The sequence below is a fragment of the Pteropus vampyrus genome, unplaced genomic scaffold (assembly GCF_000151845.1).
Source record: "Pteropus vampyrus isolate Shadow unplaced genomic scaffold, Pvam_2.0 Scaffold18, whole genome shotgun sequence".
Lineage (NCBI taxonomy): Eukaryota > Metazoa > Chordata > Mammalia > Chiroptera > Pteropodidae > Pteropus > Pteropus vampyrus.
In genome coordinates this window covers 9,828,736-9,848,054 of record NW_011888799.1, presented here as the reverse complement: position 1 = coordinate 9,848,054, position 19,319 = coordinate 9,828,736, and the positions used below count along the sequence as shown (strand labels likewise).

At 32.7% G+C, this 19,319-nt stretch overlaps 1 protein-coding gene across 1 annotated transcript in view; it reads right to left on the bottom strand.

Moving 5' to 3' along the window:
• CD2AP (CD2 associated protein) overlaps positions 1-19,319 on the bottom strand; it is a 110,850-nt gene that overhangs the window by 62,696 nt on the left and 28,835 nt on the right. The window contains exons 3-4 of the mRNA XM_023527690.1: positions 8,067-8,220; positions 3,004-3,104 (exon numbers count right to left, since the gene is read on the bottom strand). Coding sequence (XP_023383458.1) covers positions 3,004-3,104; positions 8,067-8,220 — 255 coding nt within the window. The remainder of the gene's footprint in view (positions 1-3,003; positions 3,105-8,066; positions 8,221-19,319) is intronic.

Genomic DNA, 19,319 nt, shown 5'->3' with positions numbered 1-19,319 from the left:
ATTTGAGGGAAACAGTCCCAACTTGCTGTTCAGGGTTCCACTCCACCAGCCTTCTTCTACCTGAAAGAGTTCACAACTCAAAAATAATAAAAATTTCTCTTAAATGAAAATCTTCCCCCTATGGAGAAATTAAGCTACAAAAGTGAATGAGCGCAAAGTTAGTGATGCAAAATAATCCCTTTAAATCTATGAGAAAACACAATGGGAAAAAAATATGTATTTAAGTAGATTAAATCTAAATGGATTAGATTATTTATGGGATTAGCCACATTATCAATAGCACTTTGCAATATTTACAATGAGAACTTGTAATCAATTGTAATCTATAAAGTAATTTTCATGAAAGTATCAGATATCCGAGAATAATGTATTAACAGCAAGAAGGTAGATAGCTCTCTTCTGAAATGTCACTCTTTTAAACACTACTGAGCCTCACTTTGTAATTATGACATTATTTAACTATTTGTAAATTTTTGATTTGGAAATAGTTCGATAAATATAAGAATATAACTTTCTAAATAGGACATAAAATTACTAAGCCTTTTACTTGAACAGCGAGTCTTCACTCAAGAATGAAAAAGAATCACTTATTTTTAAAAATCCAGATGCCAAGCTCCACTAAACACTCCCCCCCAACCCCAACCAGAAATAGTTTCAGAAACCAAACTCTGTAGAAAAATATTTACATCCACTAATAACAAGGTTACTAAATTTTCATGAAGTTACTTAATATTTAATAACTTAAAATTACAGTTTCTAAGAGGTTTTAATAGGTAAAAACAATTTTTTGAACAGTAAACTATTCAATATCAAAACTTATCAGCACATCTAATATCATAGTTAGAATAAGCTGTTTTTTTCTTTTTAAAATATTTTTTTAATTTTTTTCACCTCATCACAATGACAAACTTTAATAAGTTATTCATCCAACAGGCACCATGTACAAGCTATAGTGTTAACTGCTAGAGAAAGACTCAAATTTGCATATGAGAAAATCCTGAATAAAACAATCTAAAGAAAACAAACAGTAAGCAGATAGTTACAATACAATGTAAGAGGTGCTATAACAAAAGTATAAACAAAACACTGGAGGAGCACAAAGGAAGGGATTAGAAGAGCGTAAAAGAATCAAAAAAGGCTGCCCCCTAAGATAGGGAATGGCAAAAAGAGCTGGATATTAAAGGCTGAATAAGAATTTTCCAGATACAAAGCATGTGAAAAATATGGTGACATAAAAATAACTTATTTACGGAATATATATACTTGAAATATGAGGCAGCTAGAAGACAAGCTGTTTGAGAGAGAAATAGAAGGCAGTAAGTGTGAAAAGTTCAGAACTTTTAGCAGACTTAAGGAAGCAGCAAAGGATTGGGAGTTCTTCAAACTAGGTGTGAGTTCGATGGAGATATGTAAACCAAACTGGAACAGACAAAATAGAGAGAAAATCAGCAAACTATTATCTACACCTGGAATTCTAAATTAGCAGCAATAGGGTAGTTAGGGTAAATAACCCTACAATTCCTATTTAGGAATTCTCAAGAGGCAGGGTAGTATGGTAATAAAGAACACTTTTTCAAAAACAGACTATGTAGATTCTAGCTCCTCTATATGCCACGCATATGAACTTGGGCCAAGATGGCAAAACAAGCCTCCTAACCCGCATCTCTACAATGTAATCTTGACACTCTTCCTGCCAAGAAATGGCAGTCTTTGTCTCCATGCATTTCAATCCTGCTGGCTTATGACTTGCTTGTAACCAACAGAATGTGGTGAAAGTGACACTATCACTTCCAAGGTTAAATTACAAAAGGCTACCTCCATGTTTGCTAAAATGCTTACACTTAAGAGCACTGAACTGACGTAATAAGTCCGACTATCCTGAAATCGCTACCCCCCAAGCCAAATGGAGAAGCTACATAATGGCTCTCCACAGGCAGTTGTAATCAAGTCTTCGACGTACCAGACAAGTCAGTGAAGGAGGCTTCCCGTGATTCCTCCAGCACCCAACCTTGAATCTTTCCAGCTTAGGCCCCCACATATCACAGAACAGAGACAAATCATCCCTCCTATTCCCTATGTGAATTCTTGAGCCACACACCCATGAACTTAATAAAACAGTTCTCTGCCACAAAGTTTATCTTCCGTGATTCAATCTTCATATGTAAAATTAGGATAAGAATTCCTATCTCTGGGTTCAGAAATTTAAAGGAAATAAATGTCAAACACTCAAGCATACTTCTTCAGACATAATATAAACTCGATAAACATTTAACTGTTATTATTGCCACCTGGTAGAAATAAAATATAATAACCTTTTGTATAAACACATTAGAATTTAAGATAAACATAGGCGATAAATGATATTACATGATGTTAATACACAAAAATCAATCCCTGTGACAAAATATTAAAATATATACACTGAAAATGAGATCTTCAGCTGCCAAATAAAACTTTAATATTCCTTTAATGGTAAATGTAGATATGAAAAGTTATTTTTAAAGTATTTTTAAAATGTGAGAAAAGTGTTTTTAGTTAATATTTGAAAGTAATAATTCAAAAACTGCGAAGCTTTTTAATGATTTTGTTTTTCATGTAGAAGGTAAAATTCCTCTGCTATGCAAAAAGTAAAATTCCTTCTATTTTATTGCACTGTGCCTAAAGTGATTTCAGAAACCAACGAAAGTTTTATATAGATTTAGCTACTTAGATTACATTTTTAACTTAATGAAGTTTTTTTTCTCTTCCTAAAGTTAAGAGACACAAACACAGTACACAAATATTAGGTGTAGCAAGGATGAGTAAAGTTTTATTTCTACAGATAAGACAACCTGACATTAAGTCAGGAAAGATCTATTTTAAAGTCTGTGTCTTAAAATTTTCATTAAAAACACTAACTTGCAAAAAAATTTTAACAAAAAATTAATATTCTTACAGTGCATTTTTTTAACACCTAGAGCATCTACTGTAATTGCTGCTTTATCTCTAAAACATTTTCCTTACCTCTTCATTAATATCAATAATATCTCCCACTTTCAGCTCAAGTTCATCCTCATTTTGTGGAATGTACTCAAAGAGAACTTTACACTGACGCTTCTTGGGCTCTAAAAGAACATAATAAAAAATTAGGTTAAGAAAGATCATTAAAAAAATTTTTTTTAAAGAACATTGAAACAAACAATAACATCTTTAGTTAAATACTGGTTTTTTTGTACAGGATTTAAACATACGAATAAAAACAGAACATGTAAGCATTCTAAGCACCCAACCACAATCAGTTCTGATTAGCTTTCCACCTTGCGCCCACGTGCAATCTAGAAATCTCAAAATGAATTCAAACCAACTAAGTTATAATGCTCCCGACAATGAAATCTATTCATACATCTGATCCCACCAATTACACAAAAGCAAAATATCCACTGCCAATTTTGAGACTAGAAACAAAGACAATAAAAGATACTGTTGGCACAACAAATTTATCACAGACAAGTCCTCCAAGCTAGTGATTTCCAGACTACTTCCTGATCAAAGTCTGGGAATATTTAAAATGCACTAAGAGTACCTGTGTTAAAAAGAGGCAAAATGCACAAATCTAAAATGTTTTTCTCTTGTTTAACGGCTCTATTTTATCTGACAGATAAAAATCAAACTCACATACGTAAAATTAAAAATAATTTTACTTTATCTTTTCAAATAAGCTTCATTTATTCAAACAAGTAATGATTATGTGTAACCATCCAGGCTTGTAGTTCTCAATTTCTTTCAAACTCTAGTTGAGAACTCAGACTCTCATCTTTAAAAGTGAATCATTAAAGCAGCTATAGGTAGATGATCAGGTATAGTTGATTAAAGGATTACTTTTTGCTACTTAAAGAAATCAACAGAAGGCTGAGACTCAGAAGGGCGGCAATGGAAGAATTAGGAAAATCATCAGAAGCAAAGATGTGTTGATTGAGACCAAGGCTAAGATCATTCACATCCTTGTATTTCCAAATACTACGTACATATGTGAAAGTTGGACAGTGAAGAAAGCTCACAGGAGGGGAAAAACTGATTCATTTAAAATGTGATGTTGGAAGAGACCTCTATGGATACCCTGGACCACCAAAGATGTGAACAAGTGTAGCAAATTAAGCCTGAAACATTGGTGGAGGCAAAAATGACAAAACTAAAGCTGTCCTACTTCAGGCACATCATGAGAAGGCAGCTATTTCAGCTCTGACATTCTATAGATTTATAAAATAATCAAAACAAAAAATAAATCCAACTGAACCCCAAAAACAACAACAAAAAGCACATTACATGTAACCAACACCATGGCAGCTGTACAAAAGACATTACACAGTAAACAGAAGAATCTACAGTCTTCAAATAAGAAAGTTACACCCCAGTAATAGTTCTCCCTTTCCTAAAGGAATAATTATATCTGATTTTTTAAATGTTTTACAGTAAGAGGAACCAAAGAAATGTAACACTAACCATACTTTTATAACTAACCTAGAGTTTACAGTAAAATTTTTCAAATTTTTAAGTAATAATTTTAAGTAATATTTTTAAGTAATTTTAAGTAGTAATTTAAGAATAGTGGTTTCATGCATACTGCAAAGAAAACGTCTCATTTCTTACACCAGAGATAAGTACAGTCCCTAAATATATATTTTTTTAAGTTAAGTGACCTTGAGAAAATGTGTTCATAAATGTGTTCTCTGTAGTTATTAGCACTTCATAAACAAGGAAGAAATTATATTATTGGAAAAGAAAATCTATTCTGCTCAGAGTGCACTTCAAAGAAAATCCTTTCTATCTTTCTGATCATCTTAGGCCTTTAAAAAATGTAACTAGCCTTTCAATGAGTATCAACAATTTTTTAAATGATTTAAAGTGAATAAAGAGTATTAATTAGCCCCACTGCCTCCAAGCATATCAACTAACTCTGAGCAACCAAGTTATATTTTAACCAAAAGCCTTTTATTCCCTCAAATAATTCTCCACTGAGTGGTTTTTTTTCCCAAAGTGGTTTGCAAAATTATTTACAAAGAAATTTTTCACTTTTCAAAGGAAAGAGCCAAATTGATAAAAAGATCTAAACAGTCCCCATTACCACCACTTCACTGAAATCATAACTGCACTTATATGTCTCTAACATGGTTCTAAATAGTATAAAACACTGTAATTATTCTAAACATTTATCAAATACTTCCTATAATACTGAAAATGTTAATACCTCTAAAACTCTATGTGATAATTATTACTATTATTCTTATTTTATAGTAATTGAATGTTTTCCCATTAGACTGTAAGTTTTGAAACATTATCCATACCCAGCTTTATCTGGCAGATTTGATTGCCCACACTAACACTGTTCTCATGGTCTTCATACACACGTGTATTAAGGAACTTAGCACATAAATGTTTAAATTTTTCAGAAAATCTTTTAAAAAATGTTTTGTATTTTTTTAAAAACCAAACCAAATTGTGTGAAATTTCACACTCGGTAAAGTTACTTTCTTTAGTTTTCCTACTAAAACAAAAAAAATACTAAATTTTCCAATTCAGGTCATTAAGAATGGCAAGTATTTCATGGTTCTGAAAAACAGATCTAAATATTCAGATCAAACAGAGCTCTTAAAAGTATGGACCCATTTCGCACTGAAGATTACTGTTTTTAATCTTTCCATCAAATGTAAAATGAAGAGCATACCACATTCACAAGTCGGGATACTGAATGCAAAATTTCAGACATAGCAGCAAAAGAATTCCTGATCTACTTTCAGTTCCAATTGGTTCTTAAAAGTATCTTCAGATTTAGTGTAGCATTTAAATTTGTCTAACATCAAAAAAAAATTATTTTATCAATTTCTTTCTCCAGTAAACAAAGAAAATCATCAAACATTAAGAAACACAGCAATTGAACCATCTGATATATGGTTGAATCTTTAAATATTCTTACTCTCAGCAATAAAAAATCCTAATACTTAGGTTATTAAATGAAAGATTTAAGCTGTTCAAGATTCTAGCTATACTGCTGACACACTACTTGATTAAGACAATCAAAATCTTAGAAAATGTTATCATTACCACTATCATGAAGGAAAAAAACTCTTATGACTAGGGATGCAATATCATGTCTACAATGTACTGCCAACTGATTCGGTAGGAAAAAATGTATTTGTATATGTATATAGTTATAGAGATAAAGCCAATGTGACAAAATGTTAACCACAAACTTAGGTGAAGGGAATATCATGTTTATTGCAGAACTATTCTTTCAAATTCTCTGTAAGATTATAAATTTTTCAAAATAAAATATAAAGTTAGAACACCCTACCTATTCGTTCGAGAGGCTCAGCTGGGGAGGAGTCATTTGATCTTTTTCCCCTTATGAGTTAGAATATTTTAATATGTCAAAGAGCAGAGCCTGATCTAATATGCCTTTTTTAAATATGAGCGGTAAAGATGTATTGTCGGTGACCATGTTTTGATGGTTTTCAAAATTTTCATTATTTTGTTCAGCACTGGCTCAAAATCAGGAGACATACATACTATTTGCTACCAACTGTTTTCTGGAAATGAAACATTGTGTTTGTTGATTGGCATTCCAGTGAAGTAATTTTTCATGTAGCAACGTCCTTTCTTTGGATACAACTACTAGTGATCTATCATTATCAGCCTCAATGTATCTTTTACATTCAAAATAATTAATTAGATGAAAATCACTTCTGCAGCATGAGTTTCCACTAATAAATTAGAAACACAAAGTTACAAGCACAGAAGTCTTCTCTCACACATGCCAAAAGTGGATTCACATCTGGCATCCATTTTTTTCTAGTATAAAGTGAAATATCTACTTATATTTCACACTGAATATTATACAGAGATGTGATGCTGAAAGATGTCAATTATTTACTCTCTAAGTATCCTACACACCATTATCTTTGTGCCTGAATTTACAAGGGTCTTACCAGTAATGTGAGAACTATAACTGCTTTTGGTATAATAAAAATTTGTTCTCTTCTGTAACTTTAGCAACTTATAGTAATCAATTTTGTCCTGTGTAATCAACATTATTAGCAATCAACATTATTCTGTGCTCCCTCTAGAATACCTATTTGTTTTACCAAAGAAGTTATCACACTTAGCTTACACGCAATAGCACAAGTTTCAATGGCTTCGTGACTAGACTTCACAAAAAAGCCAACACTTGTTTGGCTTTGGAGACTATGAAGTACAGTTTCCAGACATTCAACATCATACTATCCATCTGAAATTGTCCTTTTTAGTTGCTCAGACAAAATTCAACACATGCAGATTCACTTGTCTTGGCACTCAGATTTAAACTGAACATTCACTTTGCAGTGTTTACCATGAACCTTTACAATGGTTTTAAAGTATTTTTAAATATATTTTATTAACAGTATTGGTTAGTAGAGTCCACTATTATTTAACATTACAAAGAACCACTTTTGAAGAACTGGTCTATTTTGTGAATTAAGGATATGATGCAAACTAACAGTAACAAAAAAAATCAGATTAAAAAAAACATAAGCTTGCTTTTCCTGGAAAAGCAATTTGAAAGCAAAAACAACCTGCATCCTGTTTTAAATGTTAGCCAGCACCAAATGACCAATTTTGTCCTTCCAGCACATGCACTTAAAAACAAGTTATGAAGGATCCTTAGGAAAAAACCTAAACCTCCTGGCAACAACTACATAATGGTTTTTCTTTCTTACAAAAAAAGTTATGACCCATGTTCTTGAGGAAAATAAAATTTACTGTGTCCTTTCCTATTAGGAGACAAAATAAAATACTAATAACCTTCAAGCCCTCTGTCTAGGCTTTACTTAAGAAGAAACTTGTCTCTGTACAAGCTCAGTTAAGCTAAAGAGTGGTAAACGGATTTTACAATAGGTCATAAATAGCCCTTCCAATAACTGGTAACGGGAGAATAAGTAGGAAGTTTGTACAGTCTACTGCAAAGACTGAACTAATTTTCCTTAAAATAATTGATGAACAGCTACAAGACACCCTTCTATTTTGACTTAAACATAAAAGAATCATTTACGTACTCTTCTTAATGTTTTTAGTTTGTGGATGTGGCTGAATTCCTCCAGCTGGAAGTCCATAGGTGCTTATTCGTTGTACAAGACTTGCTACATTCCCATGCCTCTCCCGTTTGATGGGCAAATTGTCATCCTTGGATTCTGTCTCTCTCTTAATTTCCTATGAAAGGGGAAATCAGTAAATAGGCAAATTAAGTTATATTTTATTAAATTCTCAAATGCAAAATACCAAAATACAGGAGTGATTATTACATAAAATATGCTATCAATAGTTTTCAACCTTTTTCTCTGCCCACACAAATCTAAAAAATGCAAAACATTTTGGTTACGGTGACGCATTGCAAGTTTAAGTTTTATCAGAACTGGAAATAAAGGTAAAGAAAGGGTGGCTGAAACACAACTCCACCCCAACACACAAAGATACATGAGATACATAAACAAACAATAATTCTAAGTCAGAGGTGGACAAACTTTTTCTATAAGGGGCCACATAGTAAACTATTTTAGGATTTGTGGGACATCCAATCTCTGTTGAAACAATGAATTCTTCCATTTGTAGTGCAAAAGCAGTCATATACTTAAATGATTAAACATAACTATGCACCAACAAAATTTTATTTATGGACACTAAAATTTCAATTTTAGATAATTGTGACATCTCATTATTCTTCTTCTTTTGATTTTTTTCCAACAATTTATAAAATTCTTAGCTAGCATTCTCAGCTCATGGAACATTACAAAAACAGGTGGCTTTCAGATTTGGCCCATGGGCCACAATGTGATGAACCCTGTTCTAAGTCATAGATCTAACAAAAGATACAAACTTCCATGAAAATTTCTTCCAATGAAATTTTATTGGAAGACATAAAATAAAACAAATAAAAGGGAAGTATGCCATATTCAGTAATTTTGAATTCATTATCACAAAGATATTAATTCTCCCTAAAAATGATGTAATAATTCAATGCAATTACAAAAATTTATCACGGATTTGAGAGAGCAAATTAATAAATCAGTTCTAAATCTGTATAGAACAAAAGGCCAAGAACAGCCGAAATACTTTAAAGAGATGACTTTTTTTTAACTAAGATATAAAGAAAAACACTATAAATTAGAGTGGTACCTGCATAAAAGCAGACTTACTAATAAATGAAACAAAACAAAGTCCATAAGCAGACAAACAATCTATAACAAACAAAAAGTGAGGGGAAAATTCAATGTTAAAACTCATGATGCTTGTAAAACTAATGTTCCATATTTAGGGGATAGAGAATGAAACTGAATTCCTACCTCACACATTTGGTATTAAAATTAACAATTTCTGTTCATTAAAAGTAACCATAAAAAAAAGCAAATCACTAACCAGAAGATACTTTTCACATACAAAGTTAAACAAAGAATTTGTATCTCCAGGTATGTCTACCCCAATGTTAACTAGTTGTTACTCTCTAACTGGTAGGAATTCAGATGATTTTGATTTCTTTATGCTGCTCAAAAGTTGTTTGCTTTTTAACAATACCTATCATTCTACAATCAGAAAAGACAGTTTTTCATTTTGGGAAAACTGTTAAGTTGGTGTAGAATTGTGAAAAAATATTAAAGTATAAATCATAGAAAACACAAAATATTTTACAATATAAACTGCTTGGTTCATTTTATTGGTAATGCACTTAAGCAAAAATACTTCAATTTGCTATTAACACATGACATATCAACATCTGAAAACCTCACAGATTTCAGATTGTGCTAGGTATTTTTCAAACTAATAAAAACACAAAATCTATGTAAAGACTGGTAGTTACAACCTCAACATGCCAAAGAATATTCATTCTGGAGTTTCCTGTATCATGAGCTACCTAAGTTCTTAAAAAATAAAGTAAAAGTCGTATCTCTGAGAGCTATTGTTGCTTTTTAATACAAAAGACCAATAACTTAGTGTGACATTCAAATCTTGTTCCTCTAGGAAAGTAACTCTAATTTAACCAAATATAATTATGAGTTCAAGTTCAGGAGACAGATGACCTGGGTATAAATCTTGGTCCTATCGTATTCACTAGCTATAAAACTTTGGATATTTATGTTATCTTTTAATAAAAATTAACTAAGTATGAAATTTTAATTGAAACAATATTTCTCATTTCTAAAAAAAATTAATTTACAACATATTGTCCAAGATCTAGAAACATTTTAAGGACATTCAATATGCTCTGAAACATCATGAAATCCATGTATATTAGATACAATAAAACTTCTGAAAACAAAAGATACAAAAGCAAAAGAGAGAAGCAAATTAAAATATATACACAGTCTACCCTGAATAGGGTGTGGGGGAGTGTGGAAGTGTGGGTATGTGTCTGCCTCTTCTCTCTCCTCTCTCCCTCTCTCACCAACCTATTCTCTTTCCTAGTTTCTGGACATGTGTAATTACTCTTTGGCTATCATCTTCAACAGCAACTTTTATTTACTGGGTACCTATGAAGTGTTAGTAAGGCTTTCAGTGCTTCTTCCTTCTTCTGCCCTTTACTTCCTTTTACCTAATCAGCCAGTAAATAAAACACATATTAACATCGTAACATCTATTGTCTACCAACTCTACTTCCTTTCCTGACTTTGAAAATGACTCCAGGAGATCCAGTTGTTTTTTCGGGTTTTTTTTTTTTTAAAGTCCTCAGAGGAGTATCATGTCTTGACAAAGCAAACTCAGAAAAACTCTGAACCTCCTACATAATAGATAATGTCAATACAAAATTGGCCAAGAAAAAATGTGGACTGATTCTATATAGATAAGAATGTACTACATTGATTGGTTTTATTTCATAGGTAAGGTAGAAAAGTAAAAGTAGCAAATTAAAGGAAGATGAGAAATATAAGCATGTGAGAGAGCCAAAAAGATCACAGAGAATCCAGTTTTCTTCATCTATCAAGGTGATCAAAGATACCTACCTCTGATTGCCCTGACCAAAAACAGAAAACTTAAAAGATAATCAAGAAAGTTCACAAACTACTCCTTCATGTTGTAACATATCTATACAATAATTTGGCTATCTAATCATGGTCAGTGCATGATGATGATCCAAAAATAGAATTAACTTCTATATCACAGAATTAAAGGTCAAGAAGAATAAAATCCAGATTAGAGGGCAAGAGCTTCTTTTTACTTCCTAAGTGAAAAGAACAGGTTACCTAACCACTCAATTCCTAAAGAGTTACAGATCTGCTTATGCTAATTAAAATGCAAGGAATACACTTAGTTATTTTTAATTTTACATTCAGGTTTCCAAAGTGTTATATAGAACTAGAACCTCCAACTTTACAGAAGCATAAATCAGAAGATACAGAAAAGTGATATTACTAGAGAATAATAAAAATAAACAAGATTAAATATTTATTTGGTATACATCCGCTGTTTTAGCTTTGACTTAGTCAACGTCAGACCCACATTTAAAAAATAAGGTTTCCAACCTAACAAAATGGTTAACTCCATTAAGTTTTTGTTTGTGGAATATAAGTGACATTATATAAGAAATGATCCAGAAGAAAACTATCTGTAAGTCATCAGATTTTTTTTATTATGATTAAATTGGACGTGTGTGTGCATGCACGCTCACACACGCGCGCGCACACACACAACACACACACACACACACAAATAACTTAAGTGCAAAGTGAAATGACCAACAGGGGAAAATCTCCTTAATATGAAATCAATATGTACCTTCTGAGGCATCAAGGAAAACAAAAGATATAACACAGAAAAAGAGTATTTTGAAAGTTTCTAAACTTATCCCCCCCTACCCCCAATAAGCTATTCTCCATGTAACTGCTCTCACTCCAATTTGGACAAAGGGACCCCCTATTTCAACTGCCCCTCCCCCATTTGTAAAAGGAAAAAGTAGGAAAGGAGGGTGAGTTATGTATATTCATTGGCATCCTTTCCTATCACAAGAATGTTAATGACAGCCAAGTGAAATACAGTAGGAAAAACACTACTTACTCATATTCTTTCAGATATACCACATTGATTGAAATGAACTGTAAATACCCAATAATTTATAATGATCACATTTTTCACACTAGTTTTATTAATTTAAATAATGTTATTTGTGCTTTCAAGTCTAGGATAAAGGGGCTTTAGGATAAGAAATGCAAGGAATGAGGGCTAGTGTGTGTATCTACGACTCAAAAGACACTAGGCCTACATGGAAATCCTCAAAACTGCTAGACTCCTTGAGGCCAGAGATGACACTGACAAGCAGGAAATGAATACTGATCCAAGGAAGAGCAAAACCAGGAGATATCTCAGAAGCCCAGGTTCCAGCATTAAAGCTTTCCTGGTTTAAGTTATTACTACAAACTGAAACACCTTAGCAGAAACAAAATTTATTAACTCCTTAAGAGGAAAAAGTAGAATTTAACTTTCCAGGTAAGTCCCAGGTAAATATTAACATGATTTATATAATAATGTCTCAATTTTAAATTTATGGTGTGAAAACAAAATATAAAGGGGGATGAGGGTACAAATAATTCAGTTTAAAAGATTTTGATTGGAAATAGCTGATAAGATACCAAATTCCTAAAAGTGGGAAGAAGTTAAGGAAGGGTTTTAAGAAATGTACTTTCCACAATACATACTTCTACACTGCTTGAAATTGTGGAATTTTGTGGAATACCAACGAATTTAAAACATTATCTTAGTGATTTTTTTTTTAATTAAAAATATGATGTGCCCACAAATAACAGCCACTCTAAGTCAAATTGTTCTAGGGCATTTGGAGAAAGATATTTGTTGTATAACCACACCTTACTAAATCTAAATCCTTACATGTTTCTTCTAGCATTACCCGTATTGAACTATTTCTCTAATTCAGCAAATATAGTCTATACAGGATTCAGAATATTATCAAAAATAACCCAAGTTGCAGAACAAACTGCTCTTAATCAGTGTGTAAAGTATAATGTTCTACAGTATGTAACGGAAAATGTACTATGATGTATCATAAATTAACTACGTAAAACTTTGGCATTTCATCTGCTGTTTTTATTCTAATTCCCAATAAGTAAAGTTATCTTCCATTTAGTATTCTGGTATCTAGAGTTGTTTTCTTCTATGTTTCCAACTAATTAAAGTAAATTGAACAACAAATATTCTTCTCCTAGTATAAAGCTAGCTTCCTCAACTGTTCTATTAAAGCCACCAATACCTCTCCTAATACTTGAAAACCTCACTGAGGTTTATCTAAGCAAACTAACAATTTTCATGAAGGGATTCAAAAAATAAAGGTCACGTAAGATCAAATTGTCACTGCCTTCCTTCAAATAAGAATAATTCTTATGGAAACAGTGGCATATCAACCAATTTAAAAACTAACTCAGAATCATTCTAGAAAAACATTATATTTTTTTAAAGAATCCTTCAGATCCTTCTTAAGTAACCATGAACAAAGTAGCCAAATCATCATCTCATTCCCCATATTGCTACTTGATAAGTAGCTTTAAAAAACATTTTAAATACCTGTCTATGTAGCCATTTAACCTATGGAATCTAGAAATCAAATGACAATATTTTTAAATGCAAGCTAAGTCATCAAACTGCCTAATTTTCTTTTAAAAAGTAGATTCAATAATTTAAATATTTTTTTAAATGAAAAACCTACTAGAAATTTAGGTCAAAACAAAGAAAAAAATTCAAATGATTGTTATTCACTTGTCAGCTTCCTGAAATACATGTGAATACGTGTGAATAACTTGTTTCCTAATCCCTCATTATACCAAAAACTAAAAAATACTTTATCAAGCTTCAAGAACTCTCAAAAAGGGATCAAAATTTCATTTTAAAATATAGGAAACAATAATCCACTTATCAACATCTGCGACATCTTCTGTGAACATGTCCCCTTATTTTTTATACACTTAAGTAAAAGCATTATAACAATAACAGATCACATAATAACTTGTAGCACTCTCCAGAATCAGTAAAAAATACACAAGAAAGCTGCTTCAAAGCTCACAGATTGATATCTCCTATCAAAAACTACTGTCCCACTAATACTCTTTAAATACAACTAATATTTCTGGTAACCTCTTCTGACATCTTATTTCACTGATATTTCTCTGCTTTCCCCATGATCCCTGTGCTTCGATTCAATTCGATATTTGTAAAACTACCAAATGTGCCTTCTACAGTAGTGCTCCTCCTCTTCTCCTCCCCAAGTTCCTGTCTGACTCACTCAGGAGATCAGACTATGTACTCTACCATATATGAAACTCACCAGTGAACAGAGTCCACTAACATTTATTAAATGCCTGTAACTCATCAATTGCACTATTAGCTACTTGCATGTATCTTAATCTTCAGAAGCAAATCATAAAATAAAGGGTATCAACTATAGCTTATTACTTTTACACTGAATGCTAATCTATTCTTATGTTAATAACTTATCATCATCATCTCATTCCCCAACATTTTTCTGAATACTGACTTTATAACAACAGCTTAAGAAAAACAGCTATTCCTACACAACTTCTAAAAGGAAAAACTCCTATATTGTAAGTTTTTAGATAGTTAAGGATGTGCATTACAATTTCTATTTAAAGGCATCAACCATCTAGATTTCCCCTTATGGAAAGATATACTTTTCCCTATATTCCTCCCACTAACTACAGTTAAAACCTAATAGATAAAAATAAATAGATAAAAGTATTCTGAAAGGTAGAGAGAAGGTAGCACAAGCCAGAAAGACCAGGTTCCTCTGAACCTGGTTAGTGAGTTCGAGTTCACTGGGCTTTCTCTTTGCCTCACATATTCCAAACTGAGTTCTGGAGAAGCTGGTAACCTGGAAATGCCAATGGGCAGAGAGGACAAAAAAGCTCCAAGAAAAGCGAGTTCTCTCTAGCCCAAGGATGAAGAAAGAGGTAGCCTAGCAATACAGAAAGCTCTTATAAACAATGACCACTCTGTGTTCAAACACCATAGAAAAAAACTATAGCCCCATCCCCACCCATGCCAGCAAAGGATAGGTAGGTAGCGAGCCTAGACTTCCACCCTCACCAGGCTGTAACGAGGCACCTCAACTACCACCACTGCCCATATCCCCAGCCAGGCCTCTCCTCCCAACCAGAGGGCAATGAGCACACCCTCCCCACCCCTACTGTGAGTGCAGCCCAAAAAGCAACACTAAAGAGGCACATCTGCCCTTCCAGCAAGGAGGGTATCAGTGGAGGCCTATCCGAGCCTGAACTCCCACCTCAACCACACTATCAAGGAGCTCCTCCCGCACCAATCTCAACAGAGACCAAGTGAGCAACTGGACTTGGAAGTAACTCATTTTTCTTTTTTTTAACATAGGTTTCCTCTTTAGTTCAATAAAGTTTAGATTGAGATCCAAGGTCTTCAACCAATACTGATTTTTTACATATACTTTTGCTACCAATACTTCTACCAGAACTTGAACACAAATCCTCAGTTTTTAATAATGAGTCCTCTTTGATGTCTACTTTCTCTCCTTAGTAACTGAAAGCAATCTTCCAAAGGCATTTTATTTTAGCCCCTTCACCTTTGAAGAACTACTTGTATCATTCTAAAGGACTCAACCAAAAAAAAAGGTCTTTCCACAAGATCATTTTTCTATAAATATAGTAAGATTTTAGTTCCACAGAAAGACCTATCACAATAAGTGTTACCCTAAGGAACTAGAGCTTACACAAATACTAACATACACTAAAAGCTTTTTTATTGTCTGGTTTCTCATCCAGTCAGATCACTTTTAAATAGACTTCATCTCTTCTACCACTACTACCACCACAAAGAATACAGATCTAGTTTAGAAAAATAGGCTAATCAGGCTGCTTGTCGAATATTTTCTCATTTTAATTACTCTCCTATTTTTGTCCTTTCATAAAAACTACTTCTTTACAAAGGGCAATTACTAAAGTTCTGCCTTATTTACCTATTTTATTATTAACATCTGACTTAACAGTACCTGGCATACTACAGGCACTGGGAAAAAAAAAAAAAAGAAACCCTACATATTTGGTGACTAAATGAATACTTTAGCTGATTTTCTTCTCCCATTGCCCCATTCCAAAATGCATGGGCAGTTCCTGAGCAAGAAAATAATAGTATGAAATAATAAATGCCATCATATGTTACATGCAAGGCATATATAGATATAATCTAATTCTTACAAACACCCCAAACTAATGGAATTCTCCACTTTTACACAGGAAGAAACGCATGCTCTAGAGTGAAGCATTTTTAGAACACACAGTAGGTACACATGTGGGTATGTGGGGAGGGGGTAAGTCAAATAGAGGTCTACATATCCTGACTCCAAAGGCTATGTTCCTTTCAGAGTGCCATGCTCTTTCTGAAGTAGCTCTAGTACAAAGGTTGGCAACCACAACCATCACAGTGAGCCTACCTTCTTCTGATTTCAGGAATCCTTCACAAAGGGAACGCATTCCTTATCACTTCTGCTCTCTTCTGTGATTTAATGGCCAAATAACCTCAGAGATGCTCAACTTAAAGTATCAATGCCATTCTCCACCCACCACCACTTATTTTTTTCTTTAAAAGCATTCATGACCATCAAAAAATATCTTCGTCTTATTCATTTATTCGTGTCTGTCTGTTCTGCCCCCCACATTAGAATATATACTCATAAAGAGCAGGGAACTTACCTGTGTTATTCACAGGTTGTGTTCCTAGCATCTATAAAAAGTCCTAGCACATAGAACCTCAGTAAATATCTGGTCAATGAATGGCAAGCCAAAAAGAATAAAACAATTAAGAGGCATGGTACATGGGATGATATGCCATGGTGTGCTTCTGATTTTACTAAAAAATAGCTCAATACAGAGTGCCTAAAGAATTTCATTTCTGATCAGAGATACTGAAGATCCCATTATCTAAATAAAATTGAAAACCTTGCTATTAACTGCTGAAAGAAAAGACATCTGGTTGATGAAAACTACATGTTTCAAAGAGACTTACTGAGAAGTGTCCCTTATTGGTGCTAAAGTTGCTGTTCATCTTATTCGCAATGGAGAAAACTTCTTATTTTACTTATATTTAACACAACTCATTAGCTAGACTACAATAAATTCTGCATGAATGCATATACTCTTTCACTGCATTATGACACTAAGATTTTGATGCTGGTTATACAGTATAAGCTATCTTATTATGAATGATACACTGGGTCTTCTAATTTCCTTAACTTGTATAATAAAACTTTATTTTTCAGCAGAATTTCTAGGAATAGAGGCAGAAGAAGAACATGAAAGAAATTGATTCCACTTTATAAAGTTACTTATGGATAACTTTACATGAGTATTGCAAGCCTTGTTTCATTTACTAAATATATTATTTTTATATGTTTAACATATTTCCATTCCATTTTTAGTCTTAGAAATGCCCTTATGTCAAATGCCTTTTCCTAAAATCTCTCAAGTCTAGTTTTTAAAAAAAAGTTTCTATAAATTTGCAATTTGAGGGAGCAGTTTGATTTTTCTTTTTCCAGAGTCAATTCTAAAAGTCATCAAAAGAACTTTAATTTTGTAACCCTTCAACTATGCTAATGCAACTGAGAAATTTCAATAGCTAAGGTTCATATTACTTTGTCCTTAGACTCTCAAATGCATATAATGTTATAAAATAATCACATTTCTCTAATAATCAGCATATATGATATATACATTCTCATCTAAAAACAGCCTGTCATTTGCCTATCAGTTATCTACTTGCCCTACTATTACCAGTATGACTTTAGACAAGAATGGCAAAGTCCCTAACTTTTAAAAATGGCAGAATAAAGTGAGAAGATGTATGTGAACATACAGAGTATTAACACAAATAAATATATTATTAGTCTATTAGCTATCTCTTCATTGTCATTCTCACTGTAACATTCTGATCTCCATTATCATACTTAATAGCCTCAACACTCTTTAAAACCTTTCCTTCTCACTCAGATTAACCTATTAAAGCTTCTGTCTTATCTCTCTTGTCTCCAAAAGTTCTGCAATTTCCCTCTTACCTTTTAAATAAATATTCACATAATATTCAAAATGCACTGTACCACCAGCTTTAATCCACGTTTGGCCTTAAATTCCATTACACACTCCCATACAAAAACTTTCATTCAGCCAAAGTAGCCCATCTAATCTTTACCACAAAACACCTTTCGTCTTTGTCAGACATAGACTACAATGGGTACTCATCTAACCTCCCATCTTTAAGGACCAATTCAAGTGTTACTTTTAACATCTTTTCTGAAAAAGGTATTTTCTCATATCCTTTCATTCCCATCATCTTTACCAAACATTTGACATTCAGATATATAAGGCATTACAATTTATCCTTCTGTTTTCATGCTGTGATCTCTCCCAGTAAAATAAGATGTGGCAAATACTCTTCTCTCATCACACCTCAAAACACTCCACAGTCAATTACTAAGCACTGTTTATTGGAGTATTTATTTTGTTTCATATCTCAATTACAAAGAAGCAACTCTAATGGCAGACTGCCAAATATCAATAGACATTGATATTGAATCTCAAAATTTACAGCAACAAATAAATCAGACACTTGACTCTACTTTAGTCCAAAACACTTCAGTTGAGAATATAAAAAGATCTGATAAACTAGCATATTTCTTAATTTTGACTTAATACTTAAACATTACAAATTAATGAGGAAAGGGTAATAGACTATTTGGTACTTGTAATGTGGAAAAAAAAAATTAATTAATGCCCAAATCACATATACACAAAAAAGAAAGCAAGATTTATGAAAGACTTATATGGCAAATCAAAACTTCAAAACTAATAAACACACAGAATACCTTTAAGCCTTCCTTGCTCCCAAGTTATACTTAGACAAGTCACAAAAGTGCATCTAAAGGATAAAAGACAGATAAGCAGAAAGACAAAGGACTAGTATTCACAATACATTAAGAATTACTACGAACCAATGAGAAAATGAGCAAGAACTCAAAAGGAAAAAATGCCTAACTTCACTAGTAATCACGAAAATGAAACATGGTGGAAACTTTGTACATCTGTAAGATTAGGCTCCCCACTCAAAAAGAAAAAAATCTGATGGTATCAAATGTTCAGGACAATTTGAGAAAGGTATACTTTTATAGTACTGGTGCGAGTTTAAATTGGTGTAATTATACAGTAAGAAATCTGACAACATTTAGTACAGATGACTGTGTATACCCTAGGATGCAGCAAGTTCTCAGCTATGCATAATAA